Consider the following 23,495-nt stretch of genomic DNA (forward strand, 5'->3'; position numbering starts at 1 on the left):
CAGGGTATTAGCTCATGGGGAAAAACGGTAGAGAATTAAAATGGGTGCAGACACCCGTGGTTTTGAGAAGAGCCAAGCTGTAAGGTTCTGTGTTAGGAGAAGCTGTTGCAAGACAGCTATGTTTAGTACAGAGCTAAAGGGGAGGCATGAAGAAAATACCATTATCCTGATCTCAGTTGGCAGCTCACTGGCTGGGGAGGGTCTTATCAGCAAAAATAGCATTAAGTGCGTTAATGCTGGTCCATTCTCTCCTGATGTCTTGGGACAGGGCTATTCTGAGAGGGCATGTTATTATGTTGTTACACTTGCATAGTGTGTACTTAAATGTTATAATCATGCCCAAGAAAATCTAAAGATAGGACGGTGGGTTTAGCCTTTTGTGATGAGGGTGGAGCAAAGAATGTCCACAGATAGATGATGTGGCCATCCTAGCACAGAATTTATTTTAAGTTTTTAATCATCTAAATATTTACTGGCAGAGGCACATAGCTCTACGTATCAAAGTCAAGGCTGTTGACAAAAGACTTGCTTTTCTAAGTTGCCTTTAAGAGATCCCTGTGGGCTGTGAACTAAACGTAGTTCAAGACAGCCTTCCCTTACTCATCCAGAACCAGTGAACCGCAAGTGGAAATTCATGGGGGTGCCTCCGTGAAAACAAGGATGTAAGCTAAAGGTGATTAAGACAGCTTGTGTAGTACCAAATGGGAAAGGAGTGGTTATATTCACTTGTTTAGCGTCTGTGAAAAGCGGATGCGTGCTAATCATTTGGGCAGCAGCAAACTCTGCTGACCTGCGTTCGATACTACCACAGCATTGCCACATGTCTTCGCACTCTCTAAAGGTCTGTAGCCACGTTGGAAATCATAGGAGACTCCCAGTCTCTCTCTGGCCATTGCTTTATGATCTTCTGCAAACCACTGTTCCCTTGTTCCTGACCATCACTGTACTTACCTGGTGCCAGCTCTTCCAGCATCACTCTTCCTTGAGAGCTTCTCAGCTCTTCCTCCTCCTCCTCCCTGGGCACTGGCAGGGGTTCTCTGAGACTGCAGGCAAGATCCTCTCCATCGCTTCCTTCCAGAACCTTATTTCCCTGGGACAAAACATGTATGGAGAGAGTCCTGTTCAGGCTTTGACGACAAGGGGCAGACAGGCAATTCACCTAACAGAGGTTTTCCTGCACTTTTGTATTTTGCACCTTGCAGCATTTTTTAGAAGGGCATAGTTTGGCTAAACACCAATGAATTTTCATGAAAATGGAGAATAGTGTATCCCTAACGAGGGCTTGTCCACCACACTAATGCCTCAGACATCAGGTGCTAGATCCAAGTAACAAAATGGCTGTGGGAATTTTTCTGATACTGGCAAATGAGCATGTTTGATCAATGGAAATGGGGCTTCAGGCAGGTAGCCAGCAAGCATTTAAAAAAAAAAAGTTTGTTTTTAAAGGTTTTCCCTGATGCAGATACTTAGCTTAAACCAGAACCCTTTTTAAATAAAGGAAGATAATAGGCACCATCATCTCCATCCCGATGTTCTAGCAAGAAGTTTATAAGGGAAAGCTTGACTGTGGACTGTGTTATCTCCCATCCTTACAAACTGAGGAAGTGTGTATTCTAACTTGGGTATGTTTCTTGTGTGGATATTGGTTTTGAAAACTTTTTTTTTTTCTGAAGTGGAGTGTTCTCAGGGTGCTTATTTATTTTCTGAAGCAGTGGTCTTTTTTTTTTTTTTGAATCCTGGCTTTTTCTTTCCCAAAGTTAGGAGATAAGGGAAATGCAATGAAGTTTTTGAAGCAAAATCAGAAACAAAGTAGTTATGAAGAACAGATCTTGTAATCTAAAAATGAGCGTTTTGTCAGTAGCAAAACACATGATAATAAAAGGTTTTGATTTACCTCCAAAAATCAGCGTTTCCTCGGTGAGAAAGAGGTCAGTTCTGAGCAGCACTAATAGATACAAATACAGCCTCTCTGCTGTTGATGTTACAGCAGTTCAAGGTCCACAGGGCATTGTAAGATGGTTCCAAAAACACAATCTCAAAATGATGATCTCTGCATGGCGACATTGATTTGCAGCCTCTATAATTCTCAGTAAAATCTGTTAGCATGTGATACAGAGCTAAAGTTAAAAGGCTGAAAGCCTGACCATGGGACATTGGCAAGTGGAAGTCCAGGGAATGTTGTGCTATTTGGGCTTCCCAAAGCTCTTCAGGATTATTTTCCCAGTAATACTCAAACTAGCTGCGACAGACTAATGACAGTCCTGTGCCCTCCCTGCTTTGTCCCTGGGATAGGAAGCACTGCTTGGAACTAGGTGCTTTCTGCACTTCTGCTGCCTTGTCCATCTGTCATTTTTTCTGCTTTTCCCAAAATGAGCCAGGAGATATTTGCAGCATATATGGATGGCTGTCAGTAGGTGATAACACGGCACTTGCTGTTACTCATCAAGGGGAATGTGGTAGCCCTCCCTGAGGCATGTGGGCTACCACATCTTGCTGACATCAGTGAGACATTTGTCATCATTTAATTCTTTGGATTTTGGATTCAGTTAGGAAATCTGATGTGCATGTTTCTCCCCATTACCTCATACAGCTCATGTGACTTGTTTCATTCATGTGATCTCTTTTTATGTATCCATCATTCCATTTTTCTCTCTTATTAGAGTGAAATTGGACACAGCCCTCCTCCTGCCTACACCCCTATGTCAGGAGTAAGTATTTCACATTCAACCTTCATCCTTTAGGTTTTCGTCCTTCCTTCACTACCTGTTGTCTGTTTACAGCTCCTTATTCCTACATACACAGCTCAAAAGCCAACAGTGAATGCAGTGTGGGTGTGTAAGCCATCAAATAGTCAGGGGTCTCTGAACTCCGCCTGGATTCATCCACAAGCTCTATGGACCCACACGCAAAATGACTGCCAACATTTCTTGAAAAAGCATGTAGGAAACACACGTGGATGAATCTGTCCGTTTTTCCTTCTTATTTATAGGTCACGATGTCAAAATTTCCTTGCACACCCCTGCTGACAAGCAATATGGTAGGTGGCGTCAAACCATTGCATCAAGGTGCCAGTGAGAGCACAGCTCACCAACCCGAAATGCCCTGCCTGATGGGATTACATAGTGTTTGGGTGGTGACTGGTGCTGCAGGACACATGAAAAGTAGCCCCCTGGGAATAAACAGGTCAACAGTGTCCTCTATCCCTGGCCCCCTTTGCAGAATATTTCCTTACCATAAGGTTTAAGGTTTTTGTTCTGGGATGCTGCCAAAATAATAGAAGAGGAGAAACTGCATTTGTCTCTTGCAGCTGTTCATCTCCAACCTCCACGTCTGGGTAGGAGACAAGTTTTCTAGCCCCATTTCCAGCCAGCTCACTTCCCTGCTGCCCTTGCTGCAGTGGTGGTGCCTCCCTGGGGGGAAGCCAGCTCAGCAGCACTGGGCAGGCAGATGCTTTGCTGGCCTGCAGTGGAGCCTGTGATGCTGCTGGTACCGCAGCGCTGGAAATGCAGCAGCCTGCAGGATGGATGGGGCTTCTCCTGCCTGGTGAAATGCGTCATTGGGCAGATGTGACAGGAAGGCCACGGGAGCCACAGACACGACTTGCTGTTGAATCTTCCCTCCCTTTGGAGCCTCCTTTCTCATGCTGTCTTTTCTTTTCCTACAGAACCAGTTTGTGTATAGAGATGGCGGCTATGCTGCAGAGCAAGGAGTGCCGATGCCATACAGAGCTCCTGGCTGCATAATCCCAGAAGCCCCAGTTGCTCAAGGGGCCACAGCAGAGATCTTTGAAGACAGCTGCTGTAACGGCACGCTGCGAAAACAAGTGGCCACCCTGGCAAAAGAGGACAGCAGCACCCAGAGGTACAGCGCTGATCCCACAGTCTTCATACCTGAGCGGGTCATCCGGGGAGAGCTGGATGAGGATGGGTACATGACGCCGATGCGAGACAAACCTAAAACAGGTAAAAATGTGTCTTTCCAGAAAAGATCCTAGTCTAGCCTGACTGTATTTTCTTTTTTTCTGTATCAGGACCTTCTCACCAAAAAATGGATTTATCAACTAACCCAGCAAGACTGAAACGTTCTGATCTGGTGAATGTTTCTTTGCAGGGGGATTCCCTTTTCTTTGCTTAATTTTCAACTTAGAAAGACTGAACTGTGCTATAATGTTAGCTTTGGTATTTCCCCCTTTATACTTTGTTTCTGGGAAGGAACGAGAGAGGAATGAGGAAGAATTTAAAAACAAAAAACAAACAACAAACCCACTTCTTATCCAAGAACAAATATTTGGTTATCTCCAAGAGAAGAATCTTTCTTTGGCCAGCCATAGTCTCCACGTTGCTTTGTTTATTGATCTTCTTTATCTTCATGGCATTGTGCTTGGTAAATGTCATGTTGAACATATCACAGAACCAATACACACAGTTGGCATTTTATACCCAGGGGAAGTTTAGGATTGAAAGAACATGATGTGCTTCAGAGAGACCATCACTGCAAGGTGAAGTTTGCCTAAATCTGTGCCAGCTCGGAGTGTTACATTTCCCACTTGGCCTTCATTCATTTCTTTCTTTGCAAATAGTGACAGCAGTCATTTTGCTGTAAGGGGATGTGTCATTAGTAATTTGCTTTCAAACATTTGCATTAGCTTTAAAGAAATTAATTAATGCAAATGTAAATGCCAAGTAACTACTGCTTCAGAATTTGGAAGCCACATTGTGTTACATGGTGGAAATAGAGGGAGTTCTGGGACTGACCCCGGGCAGTAGCAATTGTGGGAGTGCACTCATGGCTCTGCACTTCAGCAGTCGGCCTTGCAATAAGGGACTGGATGCCTGAGTTTGTTGCAGCATCAGCGTACGCAGGTGGCAGTGTACACAGAGCATAACATTTCACAGGAGCTGCCCAAGCCCCCAGGGAGGCAGTAGTGGCAGCCCAGGAGAAAGCACCTCCTTCCTGTCTCACCGGGCACAAACTCAGGGACGTCACGGTGTGGTCACGATGCTGCATGCGCTCTGCCATTCGGGAGATTCAGATGAAAGCACAATATGGTTGGCATTGCTTCAGAGTTCCTACTGCACTCTTGGCAAGCCGTATGTGCCTGTTCCCCCTTACTGATTCAGCAAAGTTTTAGCTACATGTTCAAAATAATCTTGCTGAGCCTTGAACATTGGCATTTAATGTTTCTGGCCCCTTCCCGGATAAAACCAGAGTTGAAGTGAAGACCACAGCCACCCTCTCATCTCCATGCAGTACAGCAGCGCTGTATGTAGAATCATAGAATCATAGAATCATAGAATATCCTGAGTTGGAAGGGACCCTTAAGGATCATCAAGTCCAACTCTTGACACCACACAGGTCTACCCAAAAGTTCAGACCAGTACTGTCGCCTGTGTCCTTTCTCAGGTGTTTCCTTGACCCTCTGGCCACAGTAGCTGCAGGCAGGGGTCCATTTCCTTACAGGGCAGGGCACTGTGTGGACCTGTCTCCAGAGCTTTTTGTGGTGTTAATCCACAGCAAGTGCTTTGAAGGAGCTGTATGTAACCTGCTCCAGCTCTTCTTCTGGAGCTGATGTCACTCTTATACCGCTTCCAGGACCCATCTGAATCATTTTTTTCATAATGCTTCAAGGCCCTTTGTCCTTCAGGAATGGAAGGTTTTTAATCAGGCAAATTGTTCTGTTAGAAATGAAGCTGTCTTAGAAGTTAGCCCTTGGAGATGCTCTTTGTGCAGAGAGGCTTAACTAAGATTTCTGTACAGCTTTCTGGATGGAAGACATATCCAAGGCTTCATGGAGAGTCAGCCACAAAGACAAAGTGTCTCTGCGTGTTTGGCTCTGCAGATCTTACTCGGACAGGAAGGCCAGGATCAGATGAGGCTTTGGCTCAGCACAACCTGTAGTTCAGTTTCCAGCTTTGTAAGTCATTTTGATGAGTCACTCCATCTTCCAGGGTCCTGGATCTTCACTTTAACCCATATTGTCTGTTTAGGTTGTAAATTTTTCACTTCTAGCAAGTATGTGTTCAACATAGTTGGTGCCTGATGTCATCTGTTGTTGGAGGGATGGCTGGGTGGAAGGATGCGCTAGTCCTCAGGCTTCTTCCTGTGCAGTCTCACAGTTACATAAAAATGTGGCTTGCTACATGGATGGACAACTCTCCCTCTTTGCTTATTGATTTTTTTTTAATCTTTCCTCAGATTACCTAAACCCAGTGGAAGAGAACCCATTTGTCTCCCGACGAAAGAACGGAGATCTCCAAGCTGTGGACAACCCAGAGTACCACAACACTCCAAACGGGCAGCCCAAAGCTGAGGATGAGTACGTGAATGAGCCATTGTACCTCAACACTTTTGCAAACACCTTGGAAAACGCTGAGTACCTGAAGAACAATTTGCCAGAGAAAGCCAAGAAGGCCTTTGACAACCCAGACTACTGGAATCACAGCCTGCCCCCTCGAAGCACCCTCCACCACCCGGACTACCTGCAAGAGTACAGCACAAAATACTTTTACAAACAGAATGGACGGATCCGGCCAATTGTGGCAGAGAATCCTGAATACCTCTCCGAGTTCTCCCTGAAGCCTGGCACTGTGCTGCCCCCGCCACCCTACAGACACAGAAATACAGTGGTGTAGTAACCACGGTCTTACAGAAGTGGAAAGGCAACCCCTTCTAGCTGCCTCACTCTTTTTCTCCCTCCTTTTCCCTTCTCCCCTCCCTACCTCCCTTTCTTTCTCCCATGAGCTTCCTCTACTTGCCAGTTCACTCATTTTTGATATTTCCAAGTCAAAGGATGTCTTGGAGTCATTTGCAGATTTGGGTTGGGAACCTGAAAGGAAGGAAAGAGACTGAAAGGAGGAGTGTACAGCCTGGCGCTTCTCGCTTCCCGCAGATCTGAGGGTCAGACGGTCGGAGAAAGCCAGGCGGTACCGTAAGGGCAGTGGCAGTGTTCCTGCTGTCGAGCTGGTTCTCAGTGATTCAGCCCAGCCACTGCAGGGAAAGCCGCAGAGAAGCTGTCTCTGTCAGGAGGAACTGATGAGAGTCTGTACAGCATTCCTGGAAATTTCAATGCAGTTTCCATTGGGGGAAAAACGGACATTTTTTATATCATGTGTGATAGCATAGTAATTGAGATTGAGAATCCAGTTTCTTTCTCTAACACTTTCTATCCCAGCGACCGGAAATGGCTAACCTCGCTTTTCATAATCATTCAGATCTTCATCGTGGCTTTCCAAGAAATGATGATGTGACTCTAATAGCCGGCTAAACCCTTATTCTGAGCCACACCATGATTTTGTGCCACTTCGGTAACCACGGGGACTCCAGCTCAGAACTGGTGCATGACATGACCATTTTTGTATATCTGCCAACAGGACAAACGTTTTAAAGAGAAAAATCCTTTCAGAAAGGAGTAAGAAGACCCCATCTCCAACCTGTTCTTCTTGAAGTTAAAAGACAGGCCAAGAAATCAAGATTTGTATGTAAAAAGTTTTGTTTTCCTGTTTATACCTGCTGAACATAGGTACGTAAACAGACCCAAACAAATTCTTCCCTCTTTTTCTTCTTCACGATCATGACGGGAGTAGGGGATGCTGTCAGGCAACACTGAGGACCAGATGGAGAACTGGAGAGTTTGGTGTGGGTCACGAAGCCTGCTGGTGTTCTGTGGGGTGGCGGTGGGAAGGGTCCTTCAAACTGGAAGAAAGACACTGGACTGGAGAAAACGCACATAGCAGTTCACTGGAAAGTTAGTTTGCACTTAAGCTCCGATTTTATTTGAACTGTTTTCTGGATTTTGAATGAAGCAATATGGAAGTGACCAGCAAAATACAAAATAATAATTTTAAGTTAAAAAAAAAAAAAGTGAATTATATGTAAAGGATGACTGTGGAAATGCCAAAATGAAGCAAACCGAGTCTTTGGAACAATGTCCACCAGTTCTGAGAGGCCATTGCATTGACTGCTTCAGAGAATACAGTGACAGAGCAACCACCTTACTGCTGCCAAGTGACAGCAGAGCAAGCCCTGAAAGGGATCGGTGGAGATGAATGCCTTGCTCCGGCTTGCAGTACAGCACAGAATGCTTTTTTTTAACAGGAGGCTTACTCTTGCACAGAAGAAAGCGCATACGAGGTTTGAGAAGTCAAAATGTGCATGACTTGCAGAGCTTTCAGTCAAAAAGTGTAAATAAGTATAATTCAGTCTCCTTGCACTTAGATCTGCTTTCATCAGCCTCAGTTTTTAGGCAGACACCCCGCACACACACCCTCCTCTGTTTGGAAATAACTTTCAGCCACAGTGCTGGATGTTTTTAGCAACCTGAGGCAGATGGAGCTGGGAAGGGTGCAGAAGGGGCCAGTGACACTGACGGCTGGCTCCTGATGTGCCGAGACCTGTGCATAAGAGCATTTGCATACCTAGTTCCCACTGAAAACCTTAAGGACATATTAAGTACCCCTGTAGATCTGTCTGTGTCTCTATCCGTTAAGGCTTTTAAAGGGGAAGAAATAATACCTGTTGGAGGGCAATCTTAAGCGAATAATACCAGTTGGAGAGCAGTGTTAAATGATGCAACAGTATTTCAGTTTATGCACTTCACTACTATTAAAGTCAAGACCTTGGGGTAATCTGGAAACAAAACCAGCAATATCTGGTGGTCTTGGAATTGTACCAAGTTCCTCTAGAATCCTGCCATATGAACAGCTTGCCACCTTTAACCATAAGGGAGCAGAGGAAGGAGTAAGAGACATGCACTATTTACCCAAATCTTGGTGGCTCAGGGTCAGCTTGATAAAGGTATGAAGAGATTTCAAACCTGGGTTGGTTGGTAGGCTTGGAGGTGGAAAGCAAATGTGTGTCATCAGTCAGGGTTGGTTCTGCCAACAACCTGCTTCTGTGCCACGTGTGTTGAGGCCAGCTCAAGCCAGCTGAGCTGCACTCCAGCTGCGGGGCAGGTGCTAGACCTGTAAATGCAGTATGGAGCTGGGGAGCCCGAAAACTGCAAGGGCAAGTACGGAGCTTTGAAGCTATTGGAAGGAGATGTTGGGTCAGGTGCTACCAAGGCGGTGCGTGGTGGTGGAACAAAGTGACCCGCGGAGCACTGAGGTGGGATCGATGGCCCGTGAGCATCACGCGTCCCAGAGGCCTTGTCTCCTCCCAGCGCCCTCCCGTAACTACTCATTATTTGTGATAGGAGACAGAGGCAGGGAGCTGGATGGCAGAGGTGTGGCAGGAAGTCCTGCAGACATCACTCCCGGAAGGTTTGCTGGTAGTGCTCATGGTGTCATCTGAAGTACGGCCAAAGGTACGGGAGGTTGGGCAACAATTGCCAAGCTGCTTGGGGACAAGAACCGGCACGAGCACGGATGCCTGGCAGTACGGCAGCAGCTTAGGTGATACAGGTGGGTGGAGTAGAGGAGAGAAGGCACGGGATGGTTTGTCCCGCAGCAAGGCCTTATAACAGAGTAACTCCTAATGGAGAAAGAACCTGGTGGTAAGCTTGTGTCTGAATTCAAAGAGGGGCATGCAAAGGCTACTGGGGAGACGTGCTCAAATCCCCAAAACCCGACAGGATGGTGCTAGGGTGTAGCTGCTAATGGAAGGTGAAGGCCTGCTTGTTTCTCGGGTAATTAAGTAGTACTGGTATTAGAATAGTCAATATGTAAATAATTGTGTTCTTTAACAATTTAACATGTCTTAGAAAACTTGAATTATTTATTAAATTTAATCATTGACTATGGGTATGATGTAGTATATTAGGTAGTGTGGAAACACAGCGGTTCCTTGAAGTGAGGCTGAGTAGTGCTCGATGCAGAGGGCACACAAGGGATCAATGAACACAGCAGTCTGTGATGATGGAAAACTCAACACACTGCAGCTTAACAAATGGGCATTCTTTTTCCAAGCTTTTGGTTTGAGTTGCAATTACCAAAAATGTTCCTTGCATTTCCTGCTGCGCCTGTAGTTGTCCTTTGTTGCAGTGTATGGACGTGCATGGTGCTGAGCACCTGGTTAACCATTTTCTTCCTCCCACTAAGAATAACACAGCCCCTAAGCATATGCCTGTCCATTGAAACAGGAATTTCTCAGAACTGGTAGGTTTTTGTCCTTTTGCCAAAAATTGCGTTGAACCATGGTTAAAGGAGAAACAGCTAAACTAAGAGCAAAACTGTCTTTTTTAATCTAATCAGCAAAAATACCCGCCTGGCCGTAACTCGTGTGTTTGCATTAGTGGTTATAGCTGCTATTTTGGAGCAAGGAACTCAGACAAATATACATGAAAAAACAGGGCAAACATTCAACTATTACATTGTGAAAGATGAAGTTCAGGCTTTGTAAGGAATATTCACAGGTTTGTGGGAAGAAACGGGGTATTTTCAGCCACAAACTGCATTTTGTCAGCACAAAGCAGTAGGTGAGAGCATGGGCAGAATTATTTTCTCCAGCTCTGATAAATTCTCTGGTTCTATAATGGTATCTGTACACACCACTGTCAGTTTTTATGGATTTTATAATGCAGACACCTATTTATAAATGTTTTCCTTTCGCTTATCATAGCACGTACGATGGAAGAGCAGTGAATAACTTTTCAAGAGCAGATACCTGCATGTGTATCAGCCTTTGTCCAAGGCACAAAGCACACGTGCTAAATGAAGGAGAACAACAGCTTCTTCTACCTAATCTCTTGCAGTGATACTTGTCTTAGATGTTACCTGCCTAGCTGAGGGCTATTTCAAACAGATGTGGAAGCTGGATTGATTTGCTGTAATGTAATTGACTGAAATCAACTTCTCCTAACTTCCTTTTTCAGTTCTTTTTCAAATTTTTCTGTACAATAGCTAAGGAGATGTGCTTACATGGCCATTTGCTCAGATGTAGCAGAGTATTTACAACTTGTTTTCAAACAGGTCATCCCTCCCAGGTAGCAAGCAATGGAAATAAATCTGAGTGTGTATCAGCGGTAGGAGCTACCACATGGATCTGTGTCAGGTACCTTAAGCTCAGCCCAGAGATCTTTCTACAGAAAAAAAAGGTTGTGTAGACCCTGTTTTTTTACCACTTAGTAGAAAATGTATTCTTGGCTGTGGGAGTTGTATGCAGTGATCTCATTTCTTGTGTTTCTCTGGGTTAATGAGGAGAGGTGTTCCCTTCCTGTCCAAAGGGCAACTTCTGATAAGCCCAGAAACTGGGTGCGAGGGGCAGTTGTGTTTACGTGCTGTGGGGGCCAGGCAGTCTGCACACATGCAGGCTTGTTTCCAATCGAGATTTGGGTTGGAATTACACAGGAGCATTCCTCTGCCCTCCGCCACCACTAGGCCCAGCCTCAACACAAGGAAAACGGCAGTTCTGAAAGACCAGCGTGGCCCCGACTGCTCCAAAACCTGCTGGAGCCGGGCAGTCCAGGTGGGGAGTGCCAGCTGTGACATGGGCCTGGAAATAAAGCTTGGGGGGTGGGTTTTTTGGTGCATATGTTCTTGATTGTTTTTTGTCCTTTTTTTTTTTTTTGAGGCTAGGCCTACATGGGAAACTCAGGTGTTAACAAAAAATCTGATATTGTTTTTCTGATGGGGTGTCTGTGGAGGTGCGGTGTCCTGTGTTACGGTGGTGGTGCAAACGAAGGGCCTACGTGGGCTCTGTTGGGCTGTGAAGGAGATGAGGCTTTGGTACAAGGCAGTGCTGGGTTCTCCTGGTCCTGCAAATCCCAAGGTAACAAAGCCTGGCTGCCTCGAGGAGCCCTGTGCACCCCGGGCAGGAATCTCTCCAGAAACCAACAGGCACTGTGGCACACACGTCTGTCTGTCCACCCTTTTGGTGGCAGGGAGTGGGAATTAATGTCACTGCCCCAAGGACCAGCAGCTGGAGCATCTGCTTCAGCGGGAAGGGGCGCGCCGCTCTCCCACTGGGCTCTATTCTCCCTTGTTCTGCACAAGTGGGGAATCAGGTTTTCCACCCAATCAGATTTCAGATTTTGGAAGCTCAAGTAGGTGTTCTGCTTCGAAGGCTCTTTAGCATGAGGGGGACTGGTACAAAATAGGTTTTAGCAAGAACCGGAGTCAGGCCTCAGGTTATTGGTAACCTCTTTGGCTCTTAAAGACCACCTTAAAGGAGACAGCATCACCCGGAGTTCTTCTGTATTTTCTACAAGATGTTTTTACATGCAATAACATAAAAAGACTGTTCATTTCTAGATCTGTCAGTTGTAATGTTCCCATTACCCTGGATTGTAAACCTCTGCTGCTGACAAAACAGCTCGTCTGTTACACATCCTGGATTTGGGTTCGGATGTGACTTCAGAAAGCCAGGGCTGTGCATGGGCAGGGCTTGGGGGGCTGCAGGGTTCACGCTTCCTCACGGGACGGGAAGCACAGTCATCCACAAGGGCAGCCTCTGCAGCTTGGCTGCTTGGAGCATGCCCCCACTTCATTTTTTCTCTTTTGCTAAGTGGTATGCGAGTAGAAATGGCCACCGTTACAAACCAGGAATAAATAACGAAGTCCCATAGTTAGAAGCACCACTTTGAAATGTGCAAAAATGATTTGTGTCCACCCTCATTTTATTTTAGCACAAGGTCATGCTCCTACCATTCTGTGCATTAGGACCTGATGATGCTAGTAGGCTCACTGCTCTTGGGGACAGGACTGAAGGTAAGGCTGTCTGCATTGCCCTGTGGCGTCAGCTGGGATCAGTGCGTAGGTCTGGGCAATGCAGAGCATCTTCTGGGGAAGCTGGCAGGTGTTAAAGCCCAACTGGTGATGCTGGGACACGGTGGGACTTACCTGAACTGCAGGCAGGTTCTTCTTGTGACCAGCACCAGGCTGAAGAAGCGGTCCCACCCGAGGCATCCTCCAGTTAGGGGCTGTGCTGAGAAAGGAGGAGGAGGTGTGAGAGCAGCAGCTAAGGTTGCTTCCCCAATGAGGAAGTGAGAGCAGTCAGTGCTATGTTTTTTTTCTCCTTTATTTTGAGAGAGCCCTTTGGACCTTGGTAGAGAAGGGTTTTGAAGAGAGGCTTGTAAGGTATTACACCATGTGAGTAGTTACGTCCCAGTTCTTTCCCCTCCCCAGTAAAGAAAAAAAAAAAAAGCCATGAAGTTGTGCTCCAAGCGCATCGTGCACGAAGCCACCAGGGCAGAGGTGCACCTTGCACAGCACCCTCTTGCTGACAGCTCAGGGCGGTTGCTGCAACCAGGGCACATGCGTACATCCAGCTTCCGCTGCCACCGCAGCGCCACTGTCCCCACGCCCTGCCCAGGCTTTGAGCCCTCTTAGGGACAAAAGCACTGTATTGTCCATAGCACTCCGAAGACTAACCCTTTTGGGATAACCACAGTAAGAAACTGTGAATGGTATTTTATAAGTAAGTGTAGATATGTATGCCGTTCTTTTGAGGTAAGGTACTATGACATATGTAGCATAAACTGGTACTGTTGTTAAATGGGTCGATTATTAACTGAGCAGCTGTGTAAGGGGTAGCTAACTTTGAATGCACTACAACCAGTGTTCCTTTGGAGACAGGGACTGAAGGTATTTGCTGGGTACGTGTCTTCATGGTGGGGTATGTTGAGGAGAAAATGCAGATCGAAGAAAAATCACAGTTATTTAATAGCATTTCGTGTTGGAAATTGGTGCACATTCTGTACATTATCCACAGTGGTTTTCACCTATTTTGTTTTGGCCCAGTTTTTGAAATTTCCCCAACATCCTAAATAGGAATTTCTAAAGAGGTAGCAGCCCTAGTGTATGGAGGGGAAACTGAGGGGAAAAAGAAGTCTGTTTCTAAGAGCAGACTATCCAAAACAACCTATCCAAAATAGATTTCTTTACCTTGCAGTCTCAAACTACGTATTCCTCATGGTGAGGCTCAAATTCCCAAGCCTGGAGGACGACATTGCTGCCCCCTCAAAATCCAAGGCTGGGCCCGGTCTGGGAGGCGAAGCAGGAAGAGCACAGAGTTCCTGCGAGGTGGGCGCCCCTCGCAGCACCTCCCAGACCAGCACAGCTGCCTGCCAGCAGGTAGGCGAGGCAGGAGTGAGGAGGGTTTTTAGGCAATTCTCCATGTGTTTATAGTGCACAGAGGTGTTACACACTAACTACTTCTGCCTTATGAAGTACCTTTGGAAGAAGAGAAGCATCAGCATGTTGGGGAAGACACTCATTTCGTGCAGAGTGATGCATTCAGAGTTAGCTGCCTTTCTGAAACAAAAATACAAAAACTACTGTATGTTACTTTGAAAATGTGAATAGTATTTTTATAGCTTGTTAAAGACACAGCTAGTTGCATTTGTAAATAAGGATAATGTTGCTTTTATTTTCCTTGTGGACACCATTATTTGGAACATAATTGTCCTTAGGGTTGATTTGTATATAGGTAATTTGCTTGTGATTTATGCCGCTCCTCCCCTTTTCTTTCTTTCCCTTCCCACCCTCTGGTTTTGATTAGAAATACCATTTTTGGCATTCTGTGTGATTCTGTGTTTTAGCACTATTGTGGTGTGTTCAGACTTTCTGCACTTGCTTACACAGTAGGGTATGCCAATTGTGTGTGGCGTAATGTTACTTTAACCTTTTGTTTCTCATATTTTAGCTATTGAGGATTACGCACTGTTAAAATACTTACTGACCTGGGTTAATATTAGGTACATATTTTAGCATAATTTCCCTTCTTTTCATGGTTTCTTGTTTTTTCTTTTTTTTCCCCTTCCCTCCCCTTTTGTCTTGTTTGGAGGCTGGGGAGAAGCCTGTGGATCTTCTCTTTTGTGTGGTTATACTTTTCCCCCCTGTGTGCAGTCCCGAGTTTCTCCTCATGGTCCTTGGGGTAGAGCTTTATCTGTTTGTTAAGGCAAATGTAGACTGCGACCCACCTTGCATCAACCCACGCTCATCCCAGCTGAACAATTTGAAAACTGTTCTGCCTTTTTGTTACATGAATCTGTCAGAAATATATTTTTAATTTAATATAAATGAAATTCAATAAAATATGAAACAAAACGCCTCTGTGTCCGTGTGGAATTTCTTCCCAGGGATCGAACATTTCCAGCAACATGACTCCCGTGCCCGTCCTGGCCTCACGTGCTGAAACCTTGTGCAGGGCACCTGGGCTGGGGCAGCCCCGTCCTTACCTGCAGGCGGCACTGCCTGGGGGGCTTCTGGGAGCTCGGGGCTACCCCTGGCAAAATGGAAAGGCACCCGCACACGGGATGGCCCGGAGCCAGGTGAAGGCCAGCAAGCTTCAGGGCAGCCTCCACAGCTGCAGGCAGGGACCATCTCCAGCAGCAACCCCCTTCTTCCCTGCTGCTCGGCGTCCGGAACACCATCACCCCCTTGTTATGTCAGAGGGCTCTGTGCTGTGACCATCGTGGGATGTGCACAAAGCCTGTGAATGGTTCCAGTCCTGCTGCCGTGCGTGCCAGCTCACCTGCATGGGGTCCTCCTCAACCCCAGGGCAGCCCCAGCCGGAGTCAGGTTGGTGTACAGCTTCGCTGGGGTCGAGGGTGCAGTTTACTAAAACAGAAAACCCCAACACAAGGGGCCGACCTGAGGCGCACCCCCAGCCAAGCGCCCACCCCGTAGGGTCCCACGGCCTGTTCCCAGCACCTTGCCTGCTGCAAGTGCCAGGGTTAATCCCTCGGGTTCTGGCACGCACCCCACATCAAAACGCTCTCACTGCCCTGGATCTGCCTCTTTGGCTAACCGCATTACCGGGACTCCAGAGAGCATTTTAAATTTAGTGCAAAACAGTAAAGGTCATTTGGCTCTTTGAGGCGCATTTTAAAATACTCCAGTCTCCCTGGATTGCAACTATTTGTTTCAGGAATGACCTCAACATTTTATACCCAGTAGTCTAGAAAGGTCATTTCACAGCCACGTACAATTCTCTTTGCTGTGCCGGGTGTGCACGTGGAGCCCCTCTGAATGGTCACAAAGGCAGACGAAGGCTTCAGCTGGAGAGCATCAGGAACACAGCTCTTAGTACCAGCGCTGCTTGCTGCAAAGCTGCCAGTTTTATGTTATTAAGCACGCATGCTCCACGAATTATGAGGGATTATGACCCGCATTTTCCGCAGGGACAGATTAAGTCTGGCTCCCCAGCAGACAGGTGTGCTGCCACAGGCCCCTGCCTTCCCGGGGGGGCTCTGGAGACAGGGTGGACCCTCCTGGCACCCAGTGGGGCCCCAGCACCAATGCCTGGCTGCAGCAGGAGTACCGAGTCCTTTCTGCACACCAGGACGTGCACCGACACAGACTGCGGCTGAGCTAATACGGCGCGGAGGAAATGGTGTCTGATGCGAAGTCTGAGATATGGCACTAAAAACTCCTGATATCATTGCTGTAAAACTTCAGCGATGCTTCAGAACAAATAAATTCCAGACACGAGATGGACAAGAGAAGCATGCTATTAAATACACCCTCCCCACCCCAATTCACTGTCCCCAGGTGGATTTGATTTACCTGCCCCCTCCCCCCCTCAAAAAAAAAAGAAAAAAAAGGATTAATCAACCAGCTATTTTCCTGTGAAACAATATTAATTTAAAGCCCTCTGCCACTCATTCAGACAAGCCCTGCAAAGGCTATTAAATTCAGGTGTTTAAGCTGCTGCTGAAAAGCACAATTTAGCTTTTGCAGGCAGTTTCATGCTGCACGAGGTTATCTGTGTCTTTCATGAAACAGATGGGCAAGTGCATATGAAATTATTCAGACATGAAGACTCATTTCAGAATAAAGGTTGATCGTGCTGTAAAAGAAAAGAAAAAAAACTATCTGCAGGGCTGGATGACCCACCACAACCACAGCAGCAGCAGGCTTTGGAGCTCTGCCCAGCGGGTGGCTAGGGCTTGCAGCAGCAGCCCTGGCTGCTTTGTGTAGCAGCAGCATTTTGTCCCAGCAGGGCCCAGCTGCACCCCTGGGTGCTGAGCGCAGGCGGGCAGTGCACTGCCGATCTTTGGGCTCGCCAAGAGCAAAGCGAGCAGCAGCTGCAGGCCCTGTACCACCGCTGGTAAAGTCTAGGACCACGCAGGCAGGAGAGGCTGGGTCAACATTTCAGTAGCCATGGAGCAGCCCCAGAAGTCAGACAAAGCTCTTTAAAGCTTGCACTCAGTTTATGAAATATACAACTGGAAAGCTGCAAAGAAGTCGCTGAATATCCCATTTAAAACAAACAAAACACCCCTCATGTACAGAAGATTGTACCAAGTAAAAAACCATCAGAAGATTTTTTTTGAAAAATAAACAGCAGCACTGAAGTCACGGCAGCTACTGCTAAGTCACGGGGCTGAATACATCTCGTGTAGATCTCTGAGTAGCCCAGGAAATATTTTGTACGTTGCTGCCTGACGCTAGAAAAAGTCAAACCAGAAGAGCAGAGGGCAGCAAATGAACTGCCCCTTGGCTACTTTAATCTGCCCATAATGCTCTCTCAACTAAATTCCTCTGCCAGGATTACAAAGTGCCTATCACACAGGCAGAGTCAGGCTGTGCAAAGCACTCACTCCCTGGAAATGCCTCAGCTCTTCAGCTTTTAACCAGCCTCAAATGCCAGCAACTTCAGCATTCAGTGAAGGCTGGGGGTGCTACCCAGAGTTGGACCTGGGATGGGGAGCATGGGCGCCTTGTGGGGCCCAGGAGTGTCAAGGCCTGAGCCTCCCACATATGTTTGTATTTAACCGAGAGGCTACAACGCCTTGGTGGTTGGTGGCCTTTGGTTTGTTTGTTTTTGCTTGGTTGTTGTTTTTGTTGCTGTTATTTTTTGTTTGTTTGTAAGTTTGGTTTAGTTAAAGTCCAATGAGGCCCAGGGAGCAGCTGCGAAAGACAAACCTGACTGGAAAGACAAGGCTATCTGGGGACAACACGTTAAAACAAATAAACTGAGTAGAAAAAGAGCCCAGGAGCAGCTTCTGTGGGGATCCCAGGGGAAAAAAAAGAAAAAAAAAAAAAAAAGACTCAATGTAGGAGCTAGCTGAGACCAGTGCTGTGAGAGGGCGAGAGGATGTAGCTGAGGTCTTACCTTAAAGGTTGTGGCCGGAGCGCTCTGTATTGCCCATGCCTCTCAGCCCAGGAAGGCTGAGCTGGAAACGTGTCCTCCTGAGTCATTTTTGCAACAGCATCACCGAATGTTTGCCAGCTGGAATGCCAGGAGCATTTTGGACTAACTCAAGATGTTTGATGGAGCCTCTTGAAGATTTGGTGATACGGAGGGGCTGTGGGTGTGGGGTCGTTTTAGCTCTCTCTGACCCCATGTCCCAGGCAGGCTCCTGGGGACGCTGCAGGGGCATGGTGACCACGTTCCTGCCCCTTCCCTCCAGCCCCAAGGCAGGATCTGTTGTTCTCAGCCTGCTCCTTCCTTGGGCAAAACTGATTTTGAAGGTTTTTCAGAATTGAGCCAAAAACATCAAACCAAACAGCTCTGGCCTTTGCTCCTTACTGATCTCTGGTGCTCACCTGGTGAGTGCTGTTTCCAAACCTGACCCCCAGCCCCCAGCTCAGCCACCAGGCCAGGGGCCACTATGTAACACCCAGACTGGCATGGGCACAGCCTCAACTTGTCCCAGCAACCAGAGAAACAGCAGCTAGAGGAACAAAGCGGGAGAAGGGGGTTACAGCATGATAAGATTAAACCGAATTGCATGGGCAGAGCCTTGAATGCCCCTGAGAGCAATGATGTGCCCCTGGAAGAGCCCCGGGACCACAGGGGGACTGTGCATCTTCCCAGAGGGGATGCTGCCAAAAACAGGCAGCCGGGTGCAGCCTCTGATGCACTTAGCCCAGCTCAGGGAGCCAACCTGAGTCTTTGTGTGTCTCTATTTTAAAATGATCACATGGCAAGACTTAAAACCCTTTTTCCATGTTATCTGCAACTGTCCACTCAAACCTGCCTTCCCCTTACTTTTGCAAAAGCGACAGCATGGGGCAGAGCAGGGCACAGCTGGGTTTAACCCCAGCTGACTGAGCACCTGCTGAGGTCCTCGTTTCAGGGAGCACCTCCAGAAGGGATGCCCACTCTGTGCCACCGACCTCCTGTGTGTGCTCACCTCTCCGGGGGGAACAGCTGATGAACACTCAACACAACTGCAAAAGCCTCGTTTCAGTGCAGAAAATGGCCAGGCTGAGATGAAGGCAGCAAGGTGAGGCTACAGAAACACAAGAGACACCAAGAGCATGTTAAACCTGACCTTTAACCCGGGCCACTTTCTTCCAAGTATTTGCCAAAAAAATAAACCCAAACCACCAACACCAAGCCAAGACATGCAGCAGTCCAGCCTTAGCAAAGCCCAGCTGCTGTCCTCTCTCCCTGCTCTCTCCTGCCATGGGCCAGCAGAGAAATGAGTTTAACACTGCCTTTGAGCCTCCAGCCCTTCCCCTCAAGCCCTCCGTCACACTGCATCAATCAGGGCCATGACACCAGGAGACAACATTAAGGAAGCAGAAACTGATCGTTTCATTTGGCATAAATGGCATGAACAGCATAAACTGTTTCAGGCAAGGCTGTGTTCGTCTCTGTGATAAATTCTCACCCGTTTTTTCCCTATTTTGTTTGTGGTTTGTTTTTTTTTCACCACGAAAAGCCTTTACTATTGTTATGCAAAAGAAACCTGTATGAATTGCTTCCTGCAAAGCACAGCGAGTAAACAAGATTGTAGCAACAAGGGAACAAGTCATGGTTTCTTTTCAGGCATCCCCACAGTAATCTGCTTTTGTCTCCATTATACAGGGCGTGTGTCGCAGTGCCCCATGTGAGGGCCTTGCACAGAGCTGAGCAGAGGAATTATAACAAAGGAAACCCTTTGGTCCCACAGAATAGAAATGGCCCTGATTTTTCAGACCTTTCTACCAAAGTGTGCTCCTGGCAAGGCAGGGACAGGGACTGGGGAGGGGACAGAACCAGTGGAGGACAGGAGGGATAAAGAAACAGCTGTACCGCGTGAAGAGCCAGCTGATCTCTTTCAGCTGATCTGCTCCAATACTGCTTTGGTGAGCAGTGAGCAGTCCTGAGCAGGCTCTGAGGAGCGTGGAGCAGCACTGGGTATAGAGAGACCTGGCCAGGAAAGCACAGCCTGCCCGGGGCACGCCACACCGGTCTCTGGGCTTGGTGCTGTGCCATGAGCCGTCTGCAGCAGGAGGGAGCTGGATACCTCCCAGTGCAAACTGGTGGCCCATGCTACTGCTGCAGGAGCTGGGGAACACGCAGACTGGCCCATCTTTATGGCACTTAACGGGTGACTTGCAGGGCAGCTTACCATATTACTTTTATGCGCGCTGTGCCTCCTCTACTACATGTGGAACAGCTTCTTCAGGTGTTTCTTCTCCTTCCTCCATTATTTTTTAACACAGCAGTTTGCAGGGTCGGGCTGCCCGTCCTTAGCTGCACTGAATGCCACATCGCTGCTTTAAGTTTCAAACAAGAGTTGTGGCACCCCAGAGTCCTGTCAAACCAAGGAAAATGAACATAAGGACTGCGTGCTGAATGTGGTTTAAGGCTGAGTAGCGACAAGCCCGCTATGATTCTATTCCATGGTGCTGTGAAAGCCACCCCACCTGCCTACTGGCTGTAACACGGCATGTATAAACCTGCTGCCTCGATGTTACAGGGAAACCCAGAGCTGGCAGACACCCCCAGCCTGCCTGTCAGGGTGTGCTGCAGCTGCAGGCTTGCAGGAAGGCGTGTTTGCACCTTGTAGGGTGCGCCAAGCTACAGCGAGCTGAGCTGGGCAGGAGGAAAGGGGTAATTGTTCAAGACTTTCCTGTCTGAATTTGCTGATTTGCTAAAACTGGTGTTTGATGGGGTGGTGATGGCTTCCAACCAGGAACAGGGAGTTGGGCAGGAACCGGGGGCTACAACACCTCCCAGGGCCCCAACAGAGGTGACACTACAGCAAGACTTAGACATGAGATGTTTGCATATCTGGGGCAGGCAGATTGAGTGGCCTGCCATTAGACAGAATGCCTTTGCCAGAAAAGAGAAATGAGCTAAGAACTTTCCTTCCCTACCATTTTATCTGCTCTGTGCAGGATTGCCAGATTATGCAGAAATACTGAGCAGCAGACAGTGAAATGTTTGCGTTGCATTTGCATTGTTTACAAAGAGGAGTAAAACACGCTCGTTTTGATTGAACGTATTTGTAACTGCAAGGGAGAAAAGGATCGTGCATGGAAGGCAGGAGTAACGACTGGGGGATTTTCTAGTGCTGATTGAATGCAGATTTACTATGGCTTAAACTGCCCCCAGGTCCTTCGGGAAATCAGGAGGGCTACAAGGCAGCCCCTGCTTGCCCTCAGCAACACACCTACAGGTGCTCGGTGACTTCAGGAACAGGGCCCAGGCAGATATATCAGTATGCCATGCCGAACGGTGCGTGGCTGGCTGGATGAACCTTTGGTGGGTGAAATACTGCACGCTGGTGAGCTGGGAGAGATGGAGGTGAGGATCATTTTAGCTGGGAGTGGCTCAGGAATGACAAGGTCTGCCACTGCACAGTTGGAGCTGTCTTTCATCTCACTCCTCCATCCACAGCCCCGGGGACTCAGCAGATTAGCTTTTAGCCCAACAGTGTTTCAGTATTGAAACTGGTGAGGTCCTACAGCACTTGCAGTCGTGCGAGCAGCAAGAACAATTCAGTTTCAGCAACATCACTGTTCCTGCATCATAGAAAGGCATGGGAGCAAGGATTTTCATTTCAGCCCTGGGGCATGAGCCATGCCCAGGGATGGGGCCATGGGATGAGCCTCGCCAGGCACAGCAGGGCTCAAGGCTTCACTTCGAGCGCTGCAAATCTGGAGCTTTCAATTTTTATTTCCTTACCACATCTGTTGTCCATGACCTCTGGCTAAAAGGGTGGCAGAGAGTATGTCCTGGTGGGCAGCAAGGATCTCAAAGCATCTGACTGCCAAACACAGAAGAGAGGAGGAAGTTTATCTCCTAATTGCCTACAATGATTGCGTTTTGTACTTCAACAGAATCCATGTATTGTATGGGGTCTCTGTTAGCTGAGAGGGTAAAACCGCATCAAGCTTTAATGGCCTGGAAGAACTCTACAAGGCAGCCGAAACTGCAATGGTTAAAATAAGTTAGGCTCCAACCTGTACAAGGCCCAGAATAGCAAAACATTCAGAGGTGGGTACGTCTGTGCAGCAAGCAGCTTCACTTCAGTCAAATATAGTGGCGAAACAATGGAGGATGTTTCCTGTCACATTAGAAATATTCTATAGCTTTTAATAAGGACAAAAAGAGGAGGAGGAGGAGGTGAATATTTTAGAAGCTATTGTTTGAATATTGTAGTTTTAAATGGTACCTACAGTAACTTGGGACTGATTTTGAGGATTAGGGTCCCTAACACGATGATGGCGCTACGTCTCTTGTTCCTGTTCGCCATTTGGTATAGCAGAGGAAGTCAAAGGCCTTGGATGGTACAATGGGCTCAGCCATCCCGAGCTTCAGCGCCCCTCTGAACACTGCCCCTCTTTTGAGGTCACCAGCAGAGCGCGGACAAAAGGGAAGCCAGTGCCAGAGCTGCTTGATAAATCCCGACCTCCCGATGGCCAGGCCGGGTCCTGCCGACTGAGTGCCACCCTGTACCGCAGCACCAGGTGCCACCGCAGCCCGGGGGCTTTGCTCGTCACCCGTGCAGGAGACGGGGATGTCGCTTGTGCCCTACAACCCTCATCAGCCCAGCGCAGAGTGCTTTGACTCACGGATGCCAGAGACAGCATTAATATTCAAAGATCTGCCAGGAGAATGTGAAAGGGTGAGAAATAGGTTTTCTACACTGCTAAGAAGTTATTCCAGCACAAAGGAGAAGAAACAATGCGAAATTCAGACCTCTTCACATGCCATGCTATTGTGCTTACGTTCCCTATTGTCAGACACGATAGCTGGCTGAGAACAGATGTCAGATTACCCTGGCTGTTACTTTTTTACAAACTCACTCAATGCCACAGATACGTTGTCAGTTTTCAGACCATTTTGACAAATCGTGCCTGCTGTGCCACGCTCCTTGACAAACCTGCAGCCAGCCCCAGAAGGCTGCACTGGGGTGACAGACAGCAACTGAGCCGCCACCGTCCCCAGGATGCTGCACCAGCGAAGCTGTGACCCTCACCCCCTCCAGGCTGGTTTCCCACCCGGAGACCTTCAGCACGCTGCTTGTGTTTCCTGGGAAGCTCCTAAGTGAAACAGCCCAAAGACTGGAGGAGGGACAAGCGCAGATGAGGAAGGCAAGGCAGGACACTGAAGCAAGTCAGTGGCAGGGAAAGGGCTCGGTCTGCAACGGCCTGGGCCGTGCCATCTTGCCCATCCTGCTCTTGTGCTGCTGGGAGAGGACTCAGACCTCTCTGGAGCACCCCAGAATGGTTTTGTTAGATCCCAGGCTTTGGAAAAGGGTGGAGGTGCTAATTCTAGGCCTGATAATTTGGACATGGAGACAGGAGAAGGTCACAGCCACAGCCCCTGTCCAGCTGGAGACCAGCGAGGATTTCTCTCAAACATTTGTTCTTCATCTCTAATGGCAACAG

General features: G+C 47.8%; 2 protein-coding genes across 16 annotated transcripts in view; one reads left to right on the top strand and one right to left on the bottom strand.

Annotated features, from left to right (window-relative positions):
* ERBB4 (erb-b2 receptor tyrosine kinase 4) overlaps positions 1-6,804 on the top strand; it is a 564,466-nt gene extending 557,662 nt beyond the window's left edge. For 3 of the 7 annotated variants that reach the window (XM_072040464.1, XM_072040463.1, XM_072040462.1), the window contains exons 26-27: positions 3,665-3,962; positions 6,196-6,804. In XM_072040464.1, the coding sequence (XP_071896565.1) occupies positions 3,665-3,962; positions 6,196-6,632 (735 nt within the window). In that variant the 3' untranslated portion in view covers positions 6,633-6,804. Of the gene's footprint in view, positions 1-2,660; positions 2,709-2,989; positions 3,038-3,664; positions 3,963-6,195 lie in introns of all 7 variants that reach the window. The other 4 variants (XM_072040461.1, XM_072040458.1, XM_072040460.1 and 1 more) reach the window with 3 other exon arrangements.
* LOC106017775 (uncharacterized) overlaps positions 1-23,495 on the bottom strand; it is a 116,379-nt gene that overhangs the window by 23,955 nt on the left and 68,929 nt on the right. For 5 of the 9 annotated variants that reach the window (XR_011810455.1, XR_011810456.1, XM_072040480.1 and 2 more), the window contains exons 1-4: positions 17,995-19,012; positions 14,106-14,186; positions 12,774-12,858; positions 952-1,090 (exon numbers count right to left, since the gene is read on the bottom strand). Coding sequence is in view for 3 of the 9 variants with exons in the window: in XM_072040480.1 (XP_071896581.1) it covers positions 952-1,090; positions 12,774-12,858; positions 14,106-14,186; positions 17,995-18,080 (391 nt within the window). In the remaining 6 variants the exon portion in view is untranslated. The other 4 variants (XR_011810457.1, XR_003498509.3, XR_011810458.1 and 1 more) reach the window with 2 other exon arrangements.

Source organism: Anas platyrhynchos, chromosome 7 (assembly GCF_047663525.1).
Source record: "Anas platyrhynchos isolate ZD024472 breed Pekin duck chromosome 7, IASCAAS_PekinDuck_T2T, whole genome shotgun sequence".
NCBI lineage: Eukaryota > Metazoa > Chordata > Aves > Anseriformes > Anatidae > Anas > Anas platyrhynchos.